This window comes from Pseudoliparis swirei, chromosome 11 (genome assembly GCF_029220125.1).
Source record: "Pseudoliparis swirei isolate HS2019 ecotype Mariana Trench chromosome 11, NWPU_hadal_v1, whole genome shotgun sequence".
Classification (NCBI taxonomy): Eukaryota; Metazoa; Chordata; class Actinopteri; order Perciformes; family Liparidae; genus Pseudoliparis; species Pseudoliparis swirei.
In genome coordinates this window covers 12250930-12276437 of record NC_079398.1, presented here as the reverse complement: position 1 = coordinate 12276437, position 25508 = coordinate 12250930, and the positions used below count along the sequence as shown (strand labels likewise).

The following is a 25508-nucleotide window of genomic DNA, read 5'->3' as shown; positions in this document are numbered from 1 at the left end:
TTACCATTCAATCTCCCAGGATCCAGGCTAACTCATCACCGGCCCCAGAGCTGCGGCGTCCCCTGAAAGAAGCCGCATCCCTTAACGCCGGTGTCACATGCAAGCACATCCATAGACATTTCTGATGGCATCTTCAGACAGCGCCGTATTGAATGCTGCTGGGAAATGTCAGGGAAATGTCACTCACCGTTCTACGCTGGAATCTCTTGCTCTCTGATTTGGCCCTGGGTTTTTTTTGGGACTCCTGTAAAGACACCTTGTGACATTATTGGGTTTCTTTGTCCCGAAATGGCCGCTACATTTTCATTTCTTCTCATTTTTTGATTGGAAGACTTGGACTGCTCTTTTCGGTTTGCACGGGCGGTGCTGCTTTTAATGACACCGACTTAATTGGCTGTTTTTAAGGAGGAATTAGTTGATTATTTATAAGTTGCATTAATGCCTCTTTAAATGGTTCAAAGGCAGTGTCTGCTCCTCTGCTGGCCTGTGGCCATTGTTCTCTTTTCGAGGATGTCCTTGTGCCTCGCAGCATTTGCATTTTTGCACGAAATGGTATTTTCGGCATTGACAGACAAGGCATGGCAAACAAAGCAATAACAGAAACAAAACATTGAAGTATGCATCGCTGTGCATTGTCTGCCTCTTCTTACAGGAAGCAGCCTTTGATGTGTTAATACTGGTAGTCTGTGTTTCATTGTCAAGTGGTGGATGTGGCTGAGAGAGAAGCACTGAGAAATATCGGCCAAATCTTCCTGTGTCGCCCCACTGCAACAGGCTGTAATAATATCGGGTCGATGTCGAACAAAGAGAAAGTATCGTTGGTTCCAGGCACAACACATTCTGATTATTATCCTCACAACTAAATGCATCTTTGTCATACAGTTACATTACAATAAAGATTGCTTCTACGTATGATTCTAATGTTAATAACATGTTATAAAAGCTTTGTGATGCAGATATCCACTTATCCAACACTCTATGTTTAGATGCACAACAGCTCTTAGCACCTTTTGTTTAATGTAGTGTACACATCTTCATTAGTTATGTATAGCCTCTAATTACTATTGATGAGACTCTGGCTGATTTGGGTACAAATCTATAGCTTTTGTTATTCTAATGAGTGTTATTTACCCTCAGATCTCTGAGCCAGGGGGCTTCGGAATGGGGCTTTGTGCAGGCAGATCTAGCCGGGGCAGCTCTAGCTACACCCACTTGTTTTTGTATCTGCCGACTTTGACGAAATCCATTTTCTCTCTCTCTCCCGCCCCCCTTCTCCTCCTCCCCCCCCCCCCCCACACACCATCACCCGTCTGCATGGACGTATAGCACTTCCCGCTCCTCCATCTGTTTTTGTCCACCCATGAAAAGGTCCATTATAATCTGCAGGATGCACAGTTGATGTGCTCCGCTTGAGCCAATCAAGGCAGTGCGCTGAACTTAGGCCTCGTATCCAAGAGGCTCCAACCCCTCCCCCAGGTTCATTTTGATTATCTGGGCTCTCTGAGATCTTCAGTTGAACAAGTTTTTATAACAACATTGTCTCCATCATCCCTTTCCCTCCCCTTATAAAAGCTCCCTGTCTGAATTGGGCTCCATGCGTGCCCACTGGATGATGGCAGGCTCCTGATTAACCCTGGAGTGACTAGCTAATGTCATTGAAGGAGGGCCACCTGGCTGTGAGACTGTACAGTCAGCTGCCACTGAAGGGCCAGAATAGGAGACGACCAGGTGTTGGGCTCCAGCCCCCCTAATTGTTGCCATGTAATAGCCTGCTTGACTGCACAATATAGCCCAGGGGCGAGGATTAGGAAAAAGCTGTTGCCAACACAGAAGTCCATTTTTCTTTTTGCCCAAGGTATTGTGTGTGAGTTTCTCTCTCTGTGCATGCTTATGTGTGTATACATGTATACATCCCCTTTGCGGTCGTCCTCATCCATTACAATTACAGCAGGTAGAATGCCGGGCCCCTTTTCCTGGCTGTCACCCAGCCCATTCATTTTCGACATACTCAACGACTCAATTGGAGAGGAAACCCAAATATATGGACAGATTATCGACGGTAACTATTGGAGACTTATGTTCAATGCTCATCGTACAGAAAGTCACAAAACATAATTTCTTAAATCATATATCTCATCCTCAACAACAACATATTCATCCATCATTATCATCATCATTTTGACAAGACGGTATCAGCAGCCTTGCCCGGCTGGTGTCTTCATATCTTATTTTAAGGTAATCACAACAGAATTGATTGAAATATGTCCAAAATGCAAAGGTGAGGCCAAATGGATTCACTCTCGTCCCCAGTAACTAACGCTCTCTGCCCTGTGCATTCACCAAGGCCGGGATCACATGCAACCCAGCGCTAATCATTATCATTCTCGCTAAATGCCGGGCATTTTGCATGAGGCCAAGCAGCCTAATTGGCCCGATGAACCTTTCACGGAGGGGGCAATGGAGGAACGAGACTTCCCATGCCGCACGCCTTGGCGGGGAAGCAGACCGAGGTGCTCGACGTTCAGGCATCGCAGTTATTCTGACGCACATGCCACAAGCATCATTAAAATTGCATAAGCCTCTGTTCATTTAGTTTTAATATTTCAGCAGTGCTTGTCTGAACAGCGTTACCATAGGGTTAGAATCAGAGCCATTTGGCATGACCCGGAGTTGGCCCACTCCATATCAAGTGTCAGAGTGGTTTTCTCGATGTGTCAAATAGATTATAGAACATCAGGGTTACACTTTGATTGCTGCCGTGCTTCGAGGTGGGAACAGGGTTCGAGTCTGTAGCCTGCTGATGATTATCCCTCTTTTAAATTGACAGAAAGTTGAAGAAAGGAGAGGTGAAATGCCTCATCAGTAATCTGATGGTTTTCAAGCGAAGTCTCGGTCGAGTGTGTCCTCCCCGGTTTCGTCTTTGACTTTTTTTTATTAAAAGTTCAAATTGAGATCAGATAGATGCTGTTGTCTTGATTCCAAACAATTCAAATATCAGGAACTGGAGGAAGAAAATAGGACGCATATTCACCTCGGATAACTCATAAGATGCACACCTTTGTCCTGACCTAATAATGTTTCCAGAAGGCTGAGGCATTCATGTCACTGGCCATCGTCACTGACAAAGGAGACCTTCAGAGAGAACTCTCACCCAGCCGGTTACAGAACTGTATCTGTTAATCTTCATCCCTATGAGCCTTTGCTCATCTTATTATGACTTTCTGTTAATGCACGGTGGGGGCCTGTGTGACTGTCTGGCTGTAATGGGCCTGTGTTTGATTAATCATGTCGATCCATTGTGTTTCACATCTAAGGCTGCTGTGTTATGACTCATCAATGGAGACCAGAGTCCTTTGAAAAGGAGATTGGTTACAGACTTGGCTCATCTGAATACACAAGCCCAGAAGGCTTTGATGGCAGTCATGTTGTGTTGAACAAATCACGCGACAACAAACTATGATGTCACCAGGTATCTTGCGACTATCGTGTTTCTCCGTGGTGTGAGGATGACTTGTTGCTTTATCATGTATGTTCCGTGAACCCCCAACAATCTGTCCTAACATAGTTTAGGGGTCAGCATTGACTTTGGTGAAGGTGCTGTTCTTATGATTTGTTACCGGGCAGAAATCGATTTTTAGTGTCCCCCGGAGGAATGGTGGGCTTCCAGAGACTTGAGAAAAAGGGTGACTACTTCCTCCAGTCAGCTCGTAAATAACCTGCTCCTGCCAGCTAGCAGACATCAGATTGTGTCTGCCGCAGTGGCAAACCTGTGTGCGATCACTGATGGGCAGTGATGATGTCACAGGTTAGGAGCGATGTCACGGCCATAACTCCCCGTCCCGCTGTCCGAATGCGAGATGGGTGGTAGAGAGGTGTGGAGGTTAGGGCTTAGAAAGCTCTTGCTGTGGGGAAACTCACCCCCCAGGAGGCGTCATTAACCTGGGCTTACTGGTTGACCCGGCTCGGTCGGGGCTCTGAGATCCGGTTTCCTAGACCGGCTCCTAATTAGGCCACTTGTTAAAACTCTTCTCCAGCCGGCTATTTCTCTAGAGCATCTGATCTCCTGTACGTCTATGCACACCTAGAAAATGGGCACGCAAACACCTCCACTCATCATAATGCATCTGTGACACTTTCCAACATGTTCTCTCCTGCTGCTGTGTCTACAGCAGAAGTTGTTAAATGAGACACCAAGGTTTGAGTAGCTGCCATATAAGATGGGATTGGGACACACATGCACCCTATAAAATCACCCTACTGGCTAGTTCCTGTCATACACGCTCTCACTTTCTCCATCTCAATCTGTTGTTCCTTCCCACTATGCCATTATTCCTGCAGCCAGCTTTATTGCCACATTCACTCTCTCTGTGCCTATCTTTCTCTCTCCCCGCGTCTCTCCGTCTAAATGTCTCTGTCTTCCTCCCCGTCTCCCCATAATCACCTCACACCTCTGAGGGCCTCTGCTGAGACGAGCTTCACACCTCAGCCCTCGCTGTGACAACAGGTACCGCTGGCACTCACCGCCTGGCCTCTCTCCAATCAACACCTGCTCGGCTTCATCCCTCTTTCTTCCCTTTCCTCTTTTCCATCTTCCCCACTCACGTCTCTCTGTCTCTGCCGTCTTTCGCCATAGTTCCATCCCATGTTTTAGTGTCTCTGCCTATTTTTTTCCCTGTGTATCCCCTCTTTACATTTCCCAGCCACTCTGCCATTTTTCTGCCTCTTATCCCCCTTCCCATAATGAGCAACGGATAATCCATATGCAGTCCGATCCATTTCTCCATAACAATGCCGCATGATTCCCCTGTTGATTTAGACATATTCATGTGACACCTGTCTGCTTTCATGACCTCATATGGTTTCAGTGTAATGACTGGCAACAGAAGTCTGTATGCGAGTCATTTAAAGGTGCGCCGAGCCTGATTTCTGCCACCAATCATTTTTAAAATCTGACACTTTTCCCTCTCTCGTTCACCACCTGAGCACGAGACTTAACACCTCAATATATTTGTATTGATGGACAGTATGTGTGTGATGTACTGCTATGACGTGAGGACCTGTGCCTTTCAACGAAATATAATGACTACATTGGCTTTTTTACCCTGCTGCCCCCCCCCACACACACACACCTCTCCACCTCCCCATCCCTTCCTCTCAACAGGCCAATTATGTGACTGCTGGGAGTCAATGGCGATGTGAGCTACTCCCGAGCTCTTCTCCTCACCAAGGTCAAGCTGATTGGCCCAGGTTAATGGGCAGATGTGGGGCTAAGAGAGGAGGGGGGGTCGAGCACCTAGAGGCGCCCTCCACCTCATCTCTAAACTGCCCCTCTTCACTACAAGAGGCCTTTTTACCAACCGGATTAACCTTGGCTGCGGCCGTGGAGGCCAGAGAGGCGTAGGAGTGTTTCCTCCCCGTGCATGGCAAACTTTTAGCTTTTATTATAGGGATCGAGTTCTTTTGTTTTGGATTTAAAAACCTTTGTTTGTCTTTTAATCAGCCTTCTCGCACAGTCAGCGTGTGCTGAATATTGTTAGTGTGTCATTAACGAATGGCACTGCCCCAACTAGCTTCCAGACTGCTTAAAACAAATACACTCAAAGATTCAGAGTCTCTGAATAAATATTGCCCGCTCTCCAGGATTCCATTCTCTTCAAAAGTGCTCGAAAGACCAACCTTCGTGCAGATATTTCAGTCGTCTTTTTTATTTAACCATTTCCAATCTTCTTTCAGGCCCTACCACTTCACCAAAACTGCACTTACCAAAGTGGTGAGTGATCTTTTTGCTTACTATGGACTCAGATTCCACCTTGCACATCTATTACTGGATCTCAGGGAAACTTTTGACACCATTGATATTTGTAGACACTTGGAGAATGCATTGGGTGTCTCTGGCCTTGGCTCAACACAGTGCGGTTCCTTTATGAAAATGTGCTAATGTGAAATATGGAGTACCTCCGGGCTCTGTCCTCTGGTTGGTTGTCTCCTGAGACCTTTATATACACTTCAGTTAGTTGCGTATTCTTTGGTTCTTGTACCTGTTATCATGTTACCATCATCCCTCCAGCAGTAGTGGACTCTACTTTACGTATAGTACTTATAGTCCATATTTGTCCTGCTGCTTATCGATCTTTTACATCTTTGTCTGCTGTCGCTCTTACTCAGACTTTTTCCATTTTTCTCTCCTAGGTTTTTTTTAGTGGGAATCTTTCCTACTTAAATTGGGTTCTCTGGATAGAGGGAGGAAAAATGTGTGCTTTGTGATCGGGGTTATATGAATACAATTGACTTGACCTGGTGATAAAACCTTCCTCATCAAGCAAAGAGATTTTAGCCTCATCACTCAACATGATAAGGGCATCTTTGACAAAAGGGGTCAGGCACCCTGCTGCACCCGTCATCTGACTTAGAAGTGGATAGTAATGGAGCTTAAGAAGTGACAAGTCAGTCTGGTGCATCTTAAGACCCTTTCTTATGCTCTATTGCCTAATCTAGACCGGCACCCTCTGCCCTAATCAACCGACTTTATAACGATGTGAGTCTCTACCAGTCTGCCTTGTTCATTCTGTTCAGTCGTACATTTACTGGAAAATGAGAGTAAAGAATAAAAACAAAAACACTCCGTTTGTTGTTTTGTACAAACAAAGCACAAAAGAAGTGTTTTTTGTTCTGTGATTTTGGCAGACACATGAGCTGAACCCATTCTAGTCTTCACCCGTCTCTTGAGTCCCTGCTGCTGACAGACATCCCTACAGCAAGATGGTGCAACCATTGCAATGCACTATGGGGATGATATTCCCTCTATGGTTTTCATCAGATATAGCACTGGTGTTAACTTGGCATTCAGATTAAATAATGTGTTGTCCCATCCCGCTCTCAGAACCTCTGAACTTCCATTTGCCAAACTCCAGATGGGCCGTCACCCGGTGGTCATTGGGTTCATTGTTTCCTGACCAAGACCTCTGTGACTTTTCCTGAGATTGGCCATATGGTGCCTCCCAGAAAGAATCTGGGATGGTTCAAAACATATTACAGTTCACAAAGATAGTCCGTACTTGGCTCTTGTGGTGCCTTCAGTTTTCAAATTAATGCACTTGTAGTATTTAAGGCAAATTCTGTCTCATAGGTCTATGGAGCTCTTTAGATTTTATGGCTTGGTGTTTACTCTTTTGCCTACAGGTGTGTGTCATTGTAACTGAACACGGGGGGAATCTATACTGTTTCATGGGATGTTGTAGACTAATAGCAAACATTGGTAAATTAGGTATTCACGCCCAGTTATGAGCACATGTGGGATGCAATAAAGATGAGCGCTAATGGTTCATAATGTTTGATGATCGTCAGTTATGCAATAAGACGTGTTGCATCGCTCCAGCACAAATCACGATGCGGGTTTAATACACCTAATGTTTAATGGGAAACTAAATACATTTGCACGTTTGTTTCTCAAGGATACACACACAGTGTGTGTGTGTGTGTGTGTGTGTGTGTGTGTGTGTGTGTGTGTTTTGTCAGCAGGGGGACGGAGGAGCACAAAGACAGTGGCTGGATGGTCAGGATGATCTCCAGAGAGACACCAGTTCAGAGGTCAACATCGGCCCTTTCGGGGAAGTGTGGGTGGTGTGTGTTGGGCCAACTTATGCACACACGCCTATGTGTGAGCATGTGTCCGCATGCGCTGGGGGGGGGGGGGACACTCTGCACAAAATTGATCCTGGTGGACAGGCATTTTTCAGGCCCGGTCCCTGTGGACGGAGATAGAAAAAGGGAAGCGAGATGATGATGATGAGGGTCGGTGGCGGTTGGTCCAGCAGGGATGGAGCAGCCTGCTAATGAAGAGCCATCTGAGGCCTCCATTCACCTTGAACATGGGCCACTGCAGCTGCCCTGACCTTGGCTTTGATCCACAAAGATGCTCGACCCCCACCATTCCCCCAGAGCAACCCCCCTGCCATCTGGAAGACACACATGCATATGTATACATACGTACGTGCACACACCCACAGATACATATGCATGTACACGTTGGCTAACCCCCACACACACACACGCACACATACATATATGCCTTTACAGGTTTCATGTTGTGGGAATCTGTCTCTTGTGGTGTTTTTCAGCAACAGAAGATAATTTGTGTTCTTTTGCATGGGAGCTCCACTGAGTGTGTTTGGGCATAATTGACCTCTGCGTTTGTCCACACTCAAACATGACATGCCAACCATGAGTCACTGGCTTTGTCTCCGAGGAAGAGAGGGCAATCAGGGGACCGGGTGATTAAGGACCATTATCCAATAAAACACATTATTGTGAATGTGGTCACTAATGGACTGAATTAGTGCTTTCAACCAAATACTCCCTCCTCATCCGCACCATGCTCCAACCACAGCCTCCATGTCTTGAGACATCACTCCACTAACTGAGGTTGTTTCACATTGGAATTTTTTTTTGACCATCCCAACGTTCGCCCCGCTCCATTGGCATCGGTCTCCTTCTCTTCTGCCTAATAGGAATGCAGCGGCTTGGAGCGAAGGGGTTCCTTGGAAATTCCTAAAGTGGCGCAACACACTTTCCTCCCACACACCGGCGTGTCTTGCTTGCCCGGTTCAGCTGTAGATGACAGTTATGTCACGGGTGACTTGGGTTGAAGTCCATCCCTAGGGTTTTGAGAATAATTTAAAGCACATTATATAGAGGAGCTTTGAATTGAAGAAAAGGCTCTCACAACGTTTACCATTTTCATAAAGCACACAATTTAGTATTTTGTGATCCTCGTTTCCAGAGAATGTTGTTGCTCTCCCCCTGAACAACAGGCCTGTGTCAGCGGGTTTGGTGTCCATGACATGGACGTGGTCTTTGCATCTCTGTTCTGGAAGTGTCCGTTGATTAAGTTACTGCATGGAGGCAGCCGCATCTGTGCAAAGGCAGGGGAACAAGCTGTGCCCGTGGTTTAGTAATGAGAGACGAGCAGAAAGGAGAGGGAGCGCGAGAGAGAGAGGAGGAAAGATTACCCCTCACTGTGCATCAGGTCTGATTTCTGTGCGGCAATTTTTTCCCCACAGATAGCATCGTACATTTACTTAAGTGAGCTGATTATGGCTCTCGCTTTCACTCATCTCCAAAATACCTTTTATTGATCTCCCTCCCTCGCCGCCATTCTTTCTCCCTAGCAGCCGGTCCTATGTTATCTCTCAGCTCTTGATCATTCCATCTACCTTCATTTTATTCGTTGAAGTTTTTTTTTTTCTTCTTCTTTTTTCCTCCCGTCACCCACCATAATCCATTCGTCTAACTTGGATGGAGGGGGCAGCGGAAGGAAGTGGTGGAGGAGAGGCGTGTGTCAGAGTCGGAGAGAGCGCCTGCTCCAGCTGGAGTCAATATTTGCTTTAGGAATCTCAATAACAGGCCTCCAGTCATCTGCATCTCTGATAATGGACCGCCATATGGCTCTGTTGACCCACGCTGTGCGGAAGCTTCTCCTTCTTTCTCCTCGTCCTCCCTTGTCTCTCATCGCTCGGCTTCTTTCTAACTTTTATCCCATTGCTTTACATTAAGTCCTTCCTTCTACTTTATTTTGTCTTCCACTTATCATTTATCTGGGCACATTTTGTTCTTTTACAAACATTCTTTTCCTGTGTCTGTCATCCATAAAAGCCTGGATGTGACCCACCACACAAAGCTGTGACCCAGGTTACCATGGCAGCAGAGACTGGGATGCCCACTCTTTGTCCAATACTTTTTTCCAGCAAGTGACGGAAAGCAGTGATGTTGCATGTCTGGTACGACTGCAGCAACGACACAGAGCTGAAGAGGGAAGTGTCTTTACTTCCACGCTGAACGCTGTGCGGCTCTGCTTCTCCTAACTAATGATCCTGGCCTTGACTCCTCCCCCCCCCCCCCTTTTCCTACTTAAAGTAGGAAGTATGAGCTTTATTAAGGGATTTGGGGGTTTTCTGTCCTGCCAATCCTTGTGTGTTTATAGCGAAATGCCCCAAAGGTGAGCATCAGTAGGCATCCCCATTCTTTTGACATGAGTCTTTCTGCAATTTTTGTTTCCTCTTCCTGTGCACTAATTTAACTTTTACCTTCCATGGTTGAATAATGCTGCTCATGTCTTTTGCCGTTTTAAAGACATTGACTCCAAAAAGACAATATTACACTGGTTCAAAGGTGCAACAGAACTTGACGACACATTTACAAGTCCACAATCCCAATCCCCATCGTCCTCTGTTGCCCTCTTCTTTGTCTCAGTCTGCCCCTCGGTCCAGCTCTGTCGGTCCCTGTGAGCAGCTTGGCCATCGTACCCTCTGGTGCCTCCCGGCTCAGGTGCCCGTCACCCCCGCTTTACCACGGTTCCCTCAAAGCCATTGGTCATGGCTGTTGGCCCCTGCTGTGGCGGCATGTGCCCACAGTAGGCCCCCTGCCCAGTCCCTGTCTCGTCCTATCTATCTAACCCAGACCGGAGACTCTCGGCCCAGTCCAGCCTATCTCGGCTCAGCTTGGTTCAGCCTTGGCTTCAGAAACAGCCCAGTGCCACTCCACCCTGGCAGTTGTAATGGGGTGTGGGTGTGTGTGTGTGTGTCGTCTGTCAAAGAAACATGGCCACAACAGACAGGCGTGAGAATAATCGGACTCATTGTCCAATCTCAAAAGTGATTTCCGTCGGACCTCTTTCCCGCCGGTAGTTTCATGCAGCACTTGCCTCCATTCCACAGCAGACTTTGCACGATATATACATCTATGATAATGATATGATAATGGCCATCAGAATGTTTTCCACTCTCATCCGACAGCCATATTGCAGGCTCATTTATTTATTTATTTATTATTTTGAGCTTTGCCCATTTCGAATCCGGCCCTCCATCCTCCATGCCGGCTGCCCGGGCTCCAGTCACTGCTTGTCACTCTGAATTTCAAATGGCTCCAATTTTCCCCCTGATGGCACGGAGAAGTGGCAGGCAGCATGTCGAGGAGGGTGGTCCTAGACATGCCGCCTGCAGCAGGGTTCTATTAGAGGGCCGAGAGGGGGAGAGGAGAGGCTTTGAGCATCACGCCAGTCGTGATGCATTCGTTCGTTCTTTTTGTACGATCATTTTGGAGACCGCTTTCTTATTTGGAGCTGTGTGGCATGGCTGATTGGTTCAGCTCTGCTTCTGGCGAGGGTGCTGATGTTGGAGCCCTGCCTCTCGCTCTCACAATACATGCATGCAGTGTGACACAGGAAACGATGAGCCGACGTGTGGTCGATGACATCCTGAAATTCGACTATTTTGTGAGTTTTGGGGTTTAATGACAAAGGAGGCAAAGAATACCTCTCGACCTTGCTGCCTTCATCTTCTCCAACAGGCTATTGTGTTTTGTTCCTTAACGACCGCCAACCAGCTATGAGGAGCGGGCGCTCTACCTGGAGGCCATTGTGCAGAACCACAGAGAGGTCATGACCTTTGAAGACTTTGCCTCACAGGTCTTCTCTCCTTCTCCCGGCTATCCAATGAGTGGGACAGGTGAGAACGGAGCCGCACTGCGCCTACGTCCATCTTCACGTTCTTTCCACTCCTTTTGCTTTTCTCATTCCGTCTCTCCATCCCGACGTCGCTTCCCCCCCTCCTGCCTTCTTTCGCCCCCCTTGCCTCCTCTCCTGTATTAGCCTCTCCACCTCCTCTACAACACACCTGTTTGCCTCCTCCACCCCCCTCCTAATTCTCTCCACTCTTCGTCCACCCCCGACACGCACTGATGAATATCAAACGACGCGATCGGCTCTTCACGCCGTCCGACTGACTTCAAACGCTCCGCTTTCTCCACTTCCTCAAGCCCCACTCACGCTACTTTGTTCATCTCTTCTTGTTTCAAACTGCATCTTTCCGTGCAATTACTTTCCTATGAATATAAGCAGCCTTGTTAAATGGCAGCCGCAGAGTGTGTGTGTGTGTGCGTGTGTGTGTGTGTGTGAGCTCGTTCACCAACACTTAGAGGATCCGACTGACAAATAGCAGCTCACGGATGTCAACACAGCAGCCTTATCAGGCCGTGATGAACACAATGGAGAACGTGTCTTATCGTGTTCTTCCTTCTCGTCCCGGCTCTGATCGATCGGCAGCAGCACTGAAATCAATACGGAATTGCACTTTTCCACTCTGTTGCATCACGACACACATTCTGCTCCGCGCTCGACAATACCACACCATAGATGTCTTGTCATTTTCCAATCAGCCAGTGCCTCTCTGCTTTCAGGGTGGTTGGATGTGTGCGTGATGCTTCTATCCTGTATGTCGGCGTGTGAGAATGACGCGTCTCTACGTTCTAGTGTGTGATTCTCCGTCAGCAGGTGTGCTATTCAGGCTGTATAGAAATAGTCGGCCACATGACCACAGGGTTTGCCCCTGAAATCTCCTCAGACTGGCCTCTCGTCACCTCCTCTCATACCCAGAACCAACGCAGCTTCAAGGGAGAGCGGAGAGGAACACATAGAGATGCAGAGAAATATAGTGGAGAACTGGCGAAGGCCGAAGAGGGAGAGCAAGACGTGCGAGCTGACGTAGACGGGTTCTTTTGTAACCGGAAAGAAATGAGTTTGAGAGGGTAGCCAGGCCCGAGAATAATGTCTCACAGCATGGGCCTCACACTGTCTAATGTGAGAGGCCGTAACATAATGAAGTCTGGACGGCAGCGGTGTCGCCCTCGCTGCTGCGGAAACTCGTTCTGAACAGCAATTTGTATTTCTCGGGAAACTACGTATGTAAATGGATTACTGTTTGTGTGTGTGTGTGTGTGTGTGTGTGTGTGTGGGGGGTGTCCATTCATATTTTATCCAGGACTCACTTACCGCATGTAACGAAAGTCCCTTTCTTGTACGTTAACCATTATTACGATGCTGTTGAGCACTTTCACAAATTGCCTTTAATGCTGATGTCTGTCCTGTTTAACACTGACAGGTTGATCCTGAGGGTCATTTGTCCGAACCCACAGAATCAGACAGAGAAAACTGTCTGTGTGGAAGAAGAGAGTTTCTCTCTCATGTTAAAGAAACAGAAATATCAAGAATGTAAGCCTAATGTGTTTCTAAGAAAATACACACACACACACACACACACCCACACACACACCAGGTGGATATAAAGCTATAAGATAGAAGTTCCATTGGCCTAAACTAGAACCAGTACATTTGGTATTTTTGCTTTAAAGAATGACACAATTTATCTTTTGTCAAAATTGTTGCAAATACATTTTCTATCAATCAACTAATTGTTTATTTGACTTTAACAGGTACTCCTTGCCTCCACAGTTGTGTGTGTGTTTTCATGTTTTTTTCTCGGCTATGTCCATAAGCTAAAGGCTGCTCTTTCAAAACCATCGGCATGTATTTATTACTTCAGGCCACATGAATAATGCATTCAAGTATTCTTTATCGCTGTGGTTAATCATCCCTCTCTTTTGTGTCCCATCAAGTGTGTTTGTGTATTTATATATATATATATATATATTTATCTATATATATGTATGTATATATATATATGTGTGTATATATATATATATATATATATGTATAGCTTTAATGTATCATTAATGGCTGGCCGACATTGCTTCTCATTCTTACCCGACTGAAATGTGCTTTCCTCGCCTGTGTGTGTGATTTGTGTGCGTGTGCGCGTGTGTGTGTGTCCATCTGTGTGTCCGTCCCTCCTGCTCTGGCTCCCATTGCTGCCACTAACATGTCATCATGCTCCACGACAGCGTGCCGGCGTTGGCCGGGGATGGTTTGGGACATGGAGTTCCCCTGGGCCAAACTGGACTGTAAGACTCTGCCTGCTTCCTCCACACTAGGCATGACGCCCAGCCACAGCCCACCGGCATCCATCCACCATTCATTTAGGTCACTGAACCCCGACGCCGTCAAATAACCGGGGGCCGCACTTCATTTAGGCCTTTTGTAAAAGAAAAGTAGGACTCGCCTCCGTACAAGTACGGACTCTGCATGCTAATTGCTAAGTGGCGCGCCCCTCGGTGAAAGGGCATTTAACCCCCGGTCCTTTCCCGTCATCCCTTTTACATTTTTTTGCTTTTTTCAGCATCCTCCACGGCGTCGTCCGCCATGTTCCCGAATGCAACCTCACTCTGACCCTGTAACTTCACACCGGCCTCGCGGCTTCCTGCATGAGCCGGTCCATCTGTCACGCGGGCGGCGCTCCGCCCTCGTGGCGATACACCTGCACTGCTTTGCTCCGTTGTTATCCTTGTGTTTTTATGTCGTGTGTTTTCGTCCTCTAAACCTTTTTCCAAATGAAGAGAAAGCTTCTTTTCTTTTTTTCTTTTACTTCAAATCTCCCATGTCCCTCCGAGGTGCCCGAGCATCTGTTCCTCCCGTAACCCCGGCGATACGTCTTCCTGTTGGTTGCCATGTGAACTGCCCACCATTCATGCTCTGGATTTCAAAATGTACCTGATTTTGAAATGTGCATTGGGATTCATTCAGATCAATCGGGTACCATCAGACACTCTGGCCGCAATGGTGTCTTTTAAAAAGAAGGGGGAAAAGTGAAAGGCGTTTGATGATTCCCGCCTCTCCCAGATCAGGTGACCTCGTCTGACCTTTCAACCCCTCCAGTGACGACTAACCTCGACGTCTGATAAACCCCCGCTTGTCCTCTCCAGCGGCGTTGTGTCCCGCTGCAGTGTGCTGTGTGTGTGTGTCTGCTCTCTCACATGATGCTCTACTCTGTTTTTCCCTTGTAGATTAAAAATATCTTAACGATCCAAATACTGTAAATGGCGAAGGTAAGCCCCGAGTCAGAGCGGACGCTTGTTTCCGGCCAGCGGCCCACCTACCCCTCGCTCGATCACTCATCCTGACTCTTTTTTTCCTCCCCTCTACCCCTCCCCTATTTTGTCATTCAGCACTAACCAAGCTTTACTTACTGAGCGCTCTCACAAAGAGAAGGGGGCACAGAAATCAGGCTGTTTATTTGGGGGGGGGGGGGTCCGACTGTTCAGGCCGGGCTGGTAATTGAAAGTGATGCACGGTGGCGACAATTAGCACCTGACTAAGTAGCAGCATGAACAATACGGCTACACTTCTGGCCCTCGCTTCTGCATGTGGCGCGCTTCCCTCAGCAAACACTTTTCTTTCATTCCTTTCTCCCCCCGCCCCATTTCCTCCGGTTGGAGTGTTCCTGTTTGCCCGGGGCAGACTCTGAGACGAACACCTGCCGCACTGGAAGATGTCTTTGTCATCTAAAGCCTTGTTTGAACTGCTGCGGAGGCGACCAATGGGAGCGCGGGGCCGTTTAAAGACCCTTTTTGTTTTCCTTCGCTCTCGGTCGCTCCCTCCTTCTTTCCGTTTTTAAATTAACCTCGCCGAAAGGCCGACCGGGCTGAGTAAAGAGCGGAAATGCGGGCTTCTTATAACGATAATAATGATGCATTAGCTCCTCTGGATCTGGGTTATATTTCCACTCAGTAACTTGCTATGAAAATTAATTCCGACAGAAGGCCATACAGTGAGGAGCGACGTTTAGAAGCTGATGTAACCACAGTCATTAAGTGCCTCGGTGGGAGTGATGACTGTTTAGTGCAGCATGTTTTAATGGCCGCTAAACGAAAAGGGAAGTCTGTTGAGTGGGTGGATAACTGGACCACACTGCCGTCTGCGTATATTAGCCGTAATAGGTGGTTTCCTCCATCCTGTCGGTCATGTGTCTCGCAAAGTTTAGTTCATAGGACAAAGTGTTTATAGGAATGAGGAGAAGAATACGGGAATGCAGGATTTGGCCAGCCCTCATGTTTAGCCAAGCCCATACCCTTTTCTTTTCTTTTTTATTCATATGCAGATTTAAGAAATTCATGTTGGGGGTCCCCGCCCCCCCCTCCCCCCTCCCATCGCTTCACAATACACGCACCCGGCGTTTCATCCGCAGCCCTCCTCTCCCAGCCGCGGCCCTGGATGCTGCCGGTGGCCACTGTGCTGCCGAGTGTCTGTTACTCCGGCCATCTGCCGTTCCTTTTAGCCGCTGCAACTCGAGATGCCTCGGAGAAAAAAATGGCAGAAAATAAAAGGATAGGAAAGGAAATAGGCAAACAGATGCCATCTCGACAGAGCAGGAAAAAAAGTTGTTTAAAAACTGTGAGCGCGGGGCCCGAGGTGGGGGGGGGGTGTGTGTGGGGAGGGGCACACTGAGGAAGTCGGGGCAGTGTTCCCAATACGTGATTGTGATTGTCCTCGCCGGCGTTTCGTGCCCGCCGACCGGCTCGGTGCAGTTGGCCATCCCATAATCATGGACGTGAGGTTTTTGAAAAAGGCCGCTGGTTGTCGATGGGGAGGCGCCACAACAACAGCATCGCCGAGTGCCTTTTGGTTCTCATTCAACGCTCGGGTCACACTGACGACTGAATACTTTATATTTTTGCCCCGTAGATGCAACCGTCACCTCGTTTATTTATTTGTATATATCATAAGCACCTGGCAAAGCTGCATTGGTGAAGAAGCGCCGCTTCTCTTGAACACGCTTTGCTTTTTCACGGCATGTGAAAGAGGCATGTCGTTCCTGAACCCTCTTCTGATTCTCTCCTCCGCCTCTCTCCTCTAATAACTTTAAGGGATGGATCAGTCCTCGGAGGTTTGGTGAATGTTGGTGGAAATCCCGTGAACTGGGTAATCCTGTTGGTTGTGGGAGCAGCGACGTGCATGACCGAGCATGCTGGGATGAGCAGCAACCACACAAAGCCCAATGAACCCCACTGCCACGTCTAACCTCTCTCTCTCTCTCTCTCCGTCTCTCTGCCAGGCTCCTTCACCGGCAGCGCGAGCACCGAAGCTGGAAGCACCGCGACGGACTCCGTCGACCAGGTTTCTCCCACGATGCCGCGGGCCACAAAGAACCGAGTTTCCGGAAAACTCCGCCGATCAGCCAGCGCTATAAGCAAATCCTCCAATTGAGCTCTTCATCCCCTCCTCCCCCCCCCCCCCACCCCCGCCCAGAGTGCAGCCTTTAACCTTTCGCCGGGGCTGAGAGAGTTGTGTCTTTTTTCCCGTGAGTCCTTTGTTTTTATTTCGTGTCCCCCCACATGTAACTGGAGCATATTGCAATTTTTTTAATTTAAGTGTCAATCATTGATTTCCATTTGTCGTGGCGTTTAACGGCTCGATCGAGATGGACGTGTGACTATTTATGTTCACCCTGGTGGTTTCTGCTTCAGACGTAGGAGTCTTAAAGCGACCTGTGATAACAATGTCATTTTTATTCCCGTGTTGTCGTCCGGCTGCACTGGAGAGGAACAGTTCTCCTCCAGTGAGGCGCCGGAGGACGGCTCCGCTTTGTTTCCACGCCTCCGTCTCTTAATGCGATGAAGCACTGAACGACACGGCTGTAAATGGCACCTCGCTGAACCTGCACTAAAGATTGGTCTCCATTTATAGACGTGTCTGCCTTTTATACCTCCTTCTGCACCTGCCACCACCTTCCTGTGTCCAAGAGAAGCACTTCGGGCGGTGGCCGTGGTCAGCTACACTGGAAAGGAGCACACACTGATCACGGGGGCCTCCCCAGAACCAGAACTCACTGCACGACCACTCAGGCTTCCGGGGCCACGGAGGCCCTGCAGTATACGAGCAGCCAGAGGCTTCTTTTCATTTTATTGTTTTGAACCCAGAGCGGACAATCAATGACTAGCTTGAGCTGAAGAGGAAGAAATTTGTTTTTGTTTTTTTTATCACATTAATTTCCCTTTTTAAATGAATTCCGATGGATTGTGTCACGATTTGATTTATGCATCTCTGCTGGAATGAGAAAAGACTGCGTCTGTAATCGTCCTCTGATGTCGTTAACGTGAGCTCATGTCCGGTAATTGAATAAGTTCCTCCCGTCTCTTTCCTCCGCGATCGGTTCCTGTTCCCGTGAAGCTCAAGACGTCGACATTCCAACGTTCCCCGCCGACGTCTTTTTGCACTCGCCGGCATTGATTTCACTCGCATTGAATGTTTTCCTTTGTTATTGGATGTAAATTGCTTTAAACTGTATTGTGTCTGTTGCTGGATGTCCATAGAGAGACGATCTGATGACATGTTTGTTTTTATTGTGTATTCTTGAGCTGTGTAGAGGAAAAATACCGCCAGAGCCTCAGGGGAATCTTACCTCCATGCACGTGTGTGTGTGTGTGTGTGTGTGTGTGTGTGTGTGTGTGTGTGTGTGTGTGTGTGTGTGTGTGTGTGTGTGTGTGTGTGTGTGTGTGTGTGTGTGTGTGTGTGTGTGTGTGTGTGTGTGTGTGTGTGTGTGTGTGTGTGTGTGTGTGTGTGTGTGTCAGTCAGTCAGAAGGAGCGTCTCACAGTGCCTGTGTAATGTCTGTCCTGTAAGATGCTGTCCAACACCACATAATCCGATTTTAGTTCCTCCTCTTCGTCGTCTGAGACGAACCATGGCCGCCCTGCGTCACGTCTCCTCGTCAGCCGCGTTCACTCAAAGTGTTTTGGGTTTTTTCCACCCTCTGTTTCTAAAGGTCAGTGTCATGTGCTTCCCCTCAACAAAAACAACGGCAGATGGATTTTGAATTGCGGGCTTCTCTATTTAGTCTTTATTACAGGTGGTGCGCCGCTCCGTCTTTATCTGTGAATGGATCAAGTGGCACCGGCTCCTCCCCCTCCGCTCTCCCATGATCCTCTCCCCATGTCGCCTCCTCGGGCCGAGGGAGGGGCGGCTGCTCTTGGTTTAGGTGGCATGCCAGAGCTGAACTCCAACAGCCCTCCTAGCAACGACCAGGCCGACGCTCTCACTTCCCCAGCCTGCCCGCTCGGGGTTGTCATGGTAGCCAGGTGTCCCCACCCCCCCCCCCCCCCCCACACACACACACACACACACAGTGCACTCACACCCTCTGAGGGCTCCACCCAAGCTGCAGCACTATCCCCATCTGTTGCACTACGATGCCTTACTTTCCCCCCGTGCGCTCCTGTCGTGTTTCTCTCTTCCCTCACCCGTCGCCTCCTTTTGTTTGTTTATTCCCCGAGCTGAAAATGGGGAATCCAAATAGCAAGGAGGATGGATGGATCCTTTTTTTGTTTTGTTTTTTGAAAAATGTACAGATTTATAGGCATGGATCACATCTATGTTTTGTTTTTTATGTCCCCCCCCAAAGCCACTTGAAGGAACCTTGCAGGATGCTGATCTTAAAGATTGTATAGATGATGTGTGTTGAAGGGCTCTGTGCTCCCCTTTGGTGGCCGCTGGAGATGTTAGATTGGACCAAGATAAGGATTGTGTCTTAAATACGTGAAGATAATGAGCTAGCGTTAGGCCTAGTATGTGTTTTGTTTTTTCCAACTCAAATCCTTGTACATTGTGTCAAATTTGAGGGCTTGAGCGCCTTCCGAATATAAATATATTAATGCCTGTAATATAATCTTTGTATAAGAGAAAGAGGGGGAAAAAAGCTTGAAGATGTCATCATTACTTGTCAACATATCAAACTGTTTTTAAAGACCGAAGTCCTATCTTTATTAGAAATGTGGAAATTTAAACATTTCATTAAATTAATTTTAAATTCTAAACATCTTTTGTCCTGTTTTTCCTTCTAAAAACACATCAGCTAATTGTGTAACCTCAGATTGTGTGTGTGTGTGTGTGTGTGTGTGTGTGTGTGTGTGTGTGTGTGTGTGTGTGTGTGTGTGTGTGTGTGTGTGTGTGTGTGTGTGTGTGTGTGTGTGTGTGTGTGTGTGTGTGTGTGTTATGACGGTGCTGTTACCATGGGCTTTCTGACCCTGGCCCCGCCACACTAGCAGCAGGAGTAACCTGACCCTCCTCCCATCTGTCTCCCCTGCTGCTCAGCGCTGCTTAGGGGAGGCCAGCATAATGGAACATCACCAGGAGGTACAGGTGCAATGGTTATAGCACCTACGGGTGCCCTGTCTCGCCTGGGTCATATAAAGACGCAAGAAAAAGCACTTGACCGTAATTGAAGCCCCTAAAACTGAGAGAGGGCGAGAAAGAAGCTTATAATGTTACCTCATGTTCACCCGGCGCTGCTGCTGCTGCCTCGGTCGTATGAGGTGGTTTACAACACGGGCGGCAGGTCTGGGTGTCCCGGCCCCTGTGAGGCTGACGTCCTCCACCCGCTGGTATTATGTGTTGGTTAATATTTCACACTGCTCCCTGTCGTCCATTTTCACACTTCAGAAATCTCTCCATCTTGATGTATTGTTACTGATGCCTTAAGGGGGAGTAACACTCATTTAAATAAATAAAAAGTGTAAACTTGCTTTTCAAGGTGTTTCACGGGTTTATTGCAGGAATAACACACAAAAAGAGAAACACAGGAGATTATCAGACAATTTTTTTATTTATTAATCCTTTTAACAATTGAGCCTGTTTTTCCAGCCAGTGATGATGCTCTGAGGTGAACTTTGCTGACAGCATGTCTCTTAGGTCTGAAGTGACACATTTGGAGGCCTCTAAATTACAAGTGACTTAACGCTTTACAGTTGCTGGGGGTCAGATATGGAGCCAACCGAGCCCTCGTGGGTCCTAAATCAGCACAAATCGAGCTGCATGAGTCCCCCGAAGCAGACAGATGTTTTACTGCTCCAGAGGTGAGTGTGATCCACCACCTCTTTGTCCTCCTGTCATGTCCTGACATGGTATTAAGGAGGGAATTTATGATTAGCCCCTAAGTGCTTCTCTGTGGCAGCAGCGAAACGGCGTCTATTGAGCCTCTGCAGCGATGATTTACCGGCATCAGACCGGTAAACCGAAGGCAGAGGTTTGTCCAAGGGGCTCCTGAAGCTTCTTCTTCCTGTTGAGGACGAATAGATTCGCACTACTTTGGAGTGTACTAAGAGAAACGAGAAGTGGCATGCTAACAGTGTTCAAACTGTGAGGGTGTTAAAGAGCCCTGCACCTTTGGGAGTCAACTCAACGCACCTCCTCTGGATGAGACCTGCCCTTCACCCCCTGTGAACTATTGTGTGATAGACAGCAAATGTTACTACATTTGTAAAAGTTATTATGAAGATTCCAAAGCCATAAAATACTTTTAAAAATTATATCATAAAAGAAGAGTAAACATTTGTTTTTAGTTTAAAGGTAATTTTGAAAGCTCTTCGACGCAAAGTTTTACGCACGGTAATTGTCTTAATTTGGGTCTTAATTAATAGGAACACGGAAAGCCGATGTCTTATTCCGACATCTTAATATCGGCCATGTCATATAAAAATAATAAATAATTCCCCTTGGACTTTCCTAAAGATAAACAGTTCCAGGAGACACATCATGGACACTCGAAACTAGGAAACACGCGCGTATTATTTAAACAACTGGTTCATGTCTTCAACACAAAACTCAGAAATATGGGATTACTGTTAAGAAATTAAGTTAATTTCCGTCGTGTCCGTTTTCACTCCGTTAAAAGTTAAGCCACCCATGAGACACGTGTCCTTGAAAATATTTTTATTTTGATAGACAACAACGATATACACATACAATCAAAGCGCTATAAAAGCCAACATTTAAGAAAAATAACTTGTCCTTAAAAAAGATTGCATCTAAGGTAAGAGCTTTACGGGTTTTTTTTCTTTCTTTTTTCAAGAGCTGCGGAGATTGAAGATTAAAACCCAACCCACGACGACACTGATCAGACTCGTGAATTAAGAACAAAATAAACATTTTGGCTATACGACATGTAAACTTGCCTGAACGATTCACAGAAGAAGTCACAACAAACACAACAATAAGTTACATTAAAAATAATTAAGCAGAAATAAATAAATAAATAAACATGATGAAAAATATTGCAACAATTCTTTAATAATAATAATAATAATATTAACATAATAAAATATGTGCCAGCATTCAAAATTAAAACTGTCTATGTTGACTTTTTTTTTTTTAAGGCAGGTATACAGCGGGATTTGGATGTGTATGTATGTCGGAGAGGCTAAAGGCATCCGTGGTACTAAACTGGGAATGCTTCACTCTCTTTTTCCCACCAATACAAAGTTGACAAGTTTTCTGTCGTCCACAAAACGCGTAAAGCTGCAGCGATAGATATTGTTTCTGATTCACAGTCAGTGAATCCACAAGGCTTTGATGGAGAAAAGGATTTCTGAGAATTTTAAGACATTTCTTAGGTCTAGAAGCTATCATTGAACACGTGTGCTGTCCTAGAAAAATACCCTTTTAACAGTCAAACGCTTTGTACTCCTTTTTTTCTTCCTTTTTTTCTTGATAAACTGATTTGAGAACGAAGATCTCAAAATAGGCCTATATGTGTAATTCAAATATAAAGAGAAGCATTCAACAATCACTGATTGGCATGGAAAAGACATCTCATTAAACACCACGTAAACATCAAACCGCCCTGCCCTTCATTGGCCTAAAGTTATGGCAGTGAGCATCACAAACTCTTCTTCTTTTTTCTTTTCTTTTTCTTTTTTTAATTTTTTTTACCTCAAAGCCACTTTTTGTTTTTTTAAATGATCATTAGTATGTTCCCCCTCCATCAAAGGCACACGTTTAGTGTTGTGTTCAGCAGGCGGGGCGCACCGGCATCTGGAGCAGGATCACCTGCCTGTTCTCCGAGGGGTGGCACTTGTTTATGTGCCTGGTGAGCCCCGGCGAGCTGTACAGAGTGGCGGGGCAGTATTTGCACGGGTAGATCTGAGAGGAGTGCATGAGGCGCAGGTGTCTCTCCTGGCCGGCCCTGCTGGTGAAACTCTCCCCGCACACCGGGCACAGCAGGCAGTCCACCGGGCTCAGATTGAGAGGGCTTTGGTTTGAGGCTTCCTCTGAGGATGATGATGATGATGCTGAGGAAGTGGAGGAGGAGGAGGAGGAGGAGGAGGATGAAGAGGATGAGGAGGAAGAGGATAAGACCGGAGCCTGCTCTGCCGGGTGCTCGCCGGTTTGAAACCCGTGCTCCTCCAGAACTTTCTTTTGCAAGGCCTGGTGCGCCGTGATGTGTTTTCTTAGGTATGCCTGTCGCTTGAACCTCTTCCCGCAGTACTGGCAGTCATATAAGCCGTCTTCAGAGCCCGACTCGGACACACCTGGGCTCGGGGTTTCTCTGTCACTCGTGTCTTTGGCTTCGTCGGTGACGGACTTGACACCTATCGGGGGCATTTTAGCCATTTCGGGTTTGATGCCCTGCGCCGGTGGCAGGGCCGGCGCGCTGGTGGTCCGGGGTTTGTGCCAGCGGCGATGAGAGGCGAGATTGGCCGGGCAGCTGAACATCTTGTCGCACTCGGGACACCGGTACTCGACCCGGACGATGCGGGAGCACTTGTGCTGCGCCAGAGAGAAGGGGTCCATGTACGCCTCCTTGCACAGCTGACACACGAACTCCCCGAGAGGCTTGTTTCCCGCGGACTGCGACCTCGGCTTCATCTCCACCGGCCCCTCTTTGATTTTGAGACCAAGCACGGGAGAAGTCGTCATCTCATCTTCAAAGTTGAGTTTCCTAATGGCTTTGGGTTTCTTGGAGGCGGGTTTCGATTTGCGCTCTGTGCGGTCGACTGCGGCTCTTTTGGTGCCGACCCGGTTGCTCGGTGCCGGGAGGCTGCTGCTGGTGGTGCCGCTGCGGCTGCTGTTGCTGGTGCCGATTTTCAGGTCGACCGGGGCGTACAGGAGGTGGTCCAGGCCGGAGAGGGAGGCAGGTGTCGGGAATGACTCGGCAGAAATCGGCGAGCCCAGATTGAAACTTCTCCCAAAATATCCCCTGTCGTGCTCCTTGCTGGTGGGCCGGGTGGGGCTGTAGAGGGCTTGGCACACCGCCTCTGGGTTGCCGAACTGTACCGGCGGGTTCTCCAGTCTTGGCACCGGCACGTCAGCTGCTCTGAAATCCGGAGATGTTGCGAAGCGGTCTGGACTGGACGCCACGAACATCTGCGGTGAGGGGTCCACATAACTCGGAAAGGCAGCTGGGGTGGGTCGCTCCTGGAGGTCATCTTCATCGGACCGATTCCTGTAAGAAATATGTGTAGTTTTCTTGTTTCTTTTTACCAGGAATCCTTTGGGCATCTTGGCGAGTCACAGCGGAAAGGCACTTCGGGGAGGTGGGCGCAGTCTGGAGTATCCAGGTTTGTTAAAAATATGGCAACTCTAGAAGCTTATGGGACTTTATCTCCCCGCTATATCGATTCTTCTGTTGCTGAAATGTTTTCATCTCCAAGGCATAGCTCCACTCTTTTTATGCCGGAATGATGCTATTGTTCTCGCCCCCCCTGTTGCAGAATCCCCGACCAATCAGATGAAACCTGTGTCCCAGTGGATTGGATTGTGGGAGGGCTCAAGTCGGGGTTTGGTGGATTTTGTTGGAGGATGTGCAGATAGCTTAGCAGATGTACTGGCGGTTTATTACATTAATGTGTGCGCTCAGCCCCTCCCCGACAGAGGCACACGACGGGACCCTCCTCCTTTTACGGTCTGATAGGCTCCTATACAAATGCACACGTGCCACGGCTTTGTGGCTCTCCACTGGGGGCCCCGGAGTTGCCAAAAGGAAATGTCCGTCACTGCCACAATCATCACAATTTAGAATTAAGACAGGGATGAGGCGAGCTTGGTTAAATACAAACCCAACGCTGCATTCATTTGAATGTGAATGTTGCTCAAAGAGAACATTTACATAAATAGGGCCATGCGGGACCAGATTCTCTCAGTTTCACGTAAATACTTTAATTTGTTTTACCTCCACACGTTTTAGAGTTGTTTGTTTTCTCGATCCACGCGCCTCGTTTTACGCGCGACCGTTGCCCACTATACGCATGCGCCTTCCAAGAGGCCAAAACGCGTTTTATAGACCTTTACTTTTATTATGTCTTAAATAAACACTAGAGGGAGTGTTTCTTTATTGTAGGGCACGTGTCTGTCTCGGTTTAACTCGACATATAAATCAGACATCTTGCTGCATACATAAGTAATAAGAAGGCCCTCTGGTCTTTGTGCACAATAGCCACGTCTGCCCGTTCTTCAAAATCCCCTGTCTTTTTTTTTGTCGCTTGAAAGGCAAATTGACCTCTTAACGGGACTCACGGACAATCTGGCCCACGGAGACGCGTGCTGGGCGGAATCAGTGCTCCAGACAAAGAAGGCCGCAGCCGAGGCTGGTGTAGCAAAATGCTGCAGAGATATGCAAAGATGGAGCTGCTGTTGTTCCTGCACAAAGTGTGCAACTGTTCTGTGTGCTAATACTGTTTTCAGGATGGTAATTGTTGTTGTTGTTTGGGCTCAGATTGCTAAAAGAAGTGTGTACGCTTTAATATTAAAGTTGACATAATCCAAAATTAACTAAAGTAAATATGTGTATACTACTTTAATAATGGATTTTTTTTCAACCGCGTCTATTTAATTGTCTAGTTCCACAGCCTCCTGCTTTTTATTTCCGACCCTATCTGTGCCCCACTCTCTCCCCCAGCTCCCCTAAGGTTTCTGTGCATACCTCATATATTGTGTATTTGTCTTTTCCCCCTCGTTATAATGGCTAAATGTGGCCTGCAGAGCGCCACTTGGCAGAGAGTGCATTCTTTTTCC

At 47.5% G+C, this 25508-nt stretch overlaps 2 protein-coding genes across 11 annotated transcripts in view; one reads left to right on the top strand and one right to left on the bottom strand.

The window, feature by feature from the left end:
• Positions 1–19534, top strand: part of ralgapa2 (Ral GTPase activating protein catalytic subunit alpha 2) — a 96193-nt gene extending 76659 nt beyond the window's left edge. For 3 of the 10 annotated variants that reach the window (XM_056427341.1, XM_056427338.1, XM_056427339.1), the window contains 2 exons: positions 11380–11501; positions 16779–19534. In XM_056427341.1, coding sequence (XP_056283316.1) covers positions 11380–11501; positions 16779–16930 — 274 coding nt within the window. In that variant the 3' untranslated portion in view covers positions 16931–19534. Of the gene's footprint in view, positions 1–11379; positions 11502–12932; positions 13043–13821; positions 14773–16778 lie in introns of all 10 variants that reach the window. The other 7 variants (XR_008833283.1, XR_008833280.1, XR_008833284.1 and 4 more) reach the window with 7 other exon arrangements.
• Positions 19535–21411: 1877 nt separating this feature from the next.
• insm1b (insulinoma-associated 1b) lies at positions 21412–24268 on the bottom strand. Its single transcript, XM_056426605.1, has one exon. The coding sequence runs from the start codon at positions 23994–23996 to the stop codon at positions 22506–22508; it is 1491 nt and encodes a 496-aa protein (XP_056282580.1). The 5' UTR covers positions 23997–24268; the 3' UTR covers positions 21412–22505.
• Positions 24269–25508: the final 1240 nt, after the last annotated feature.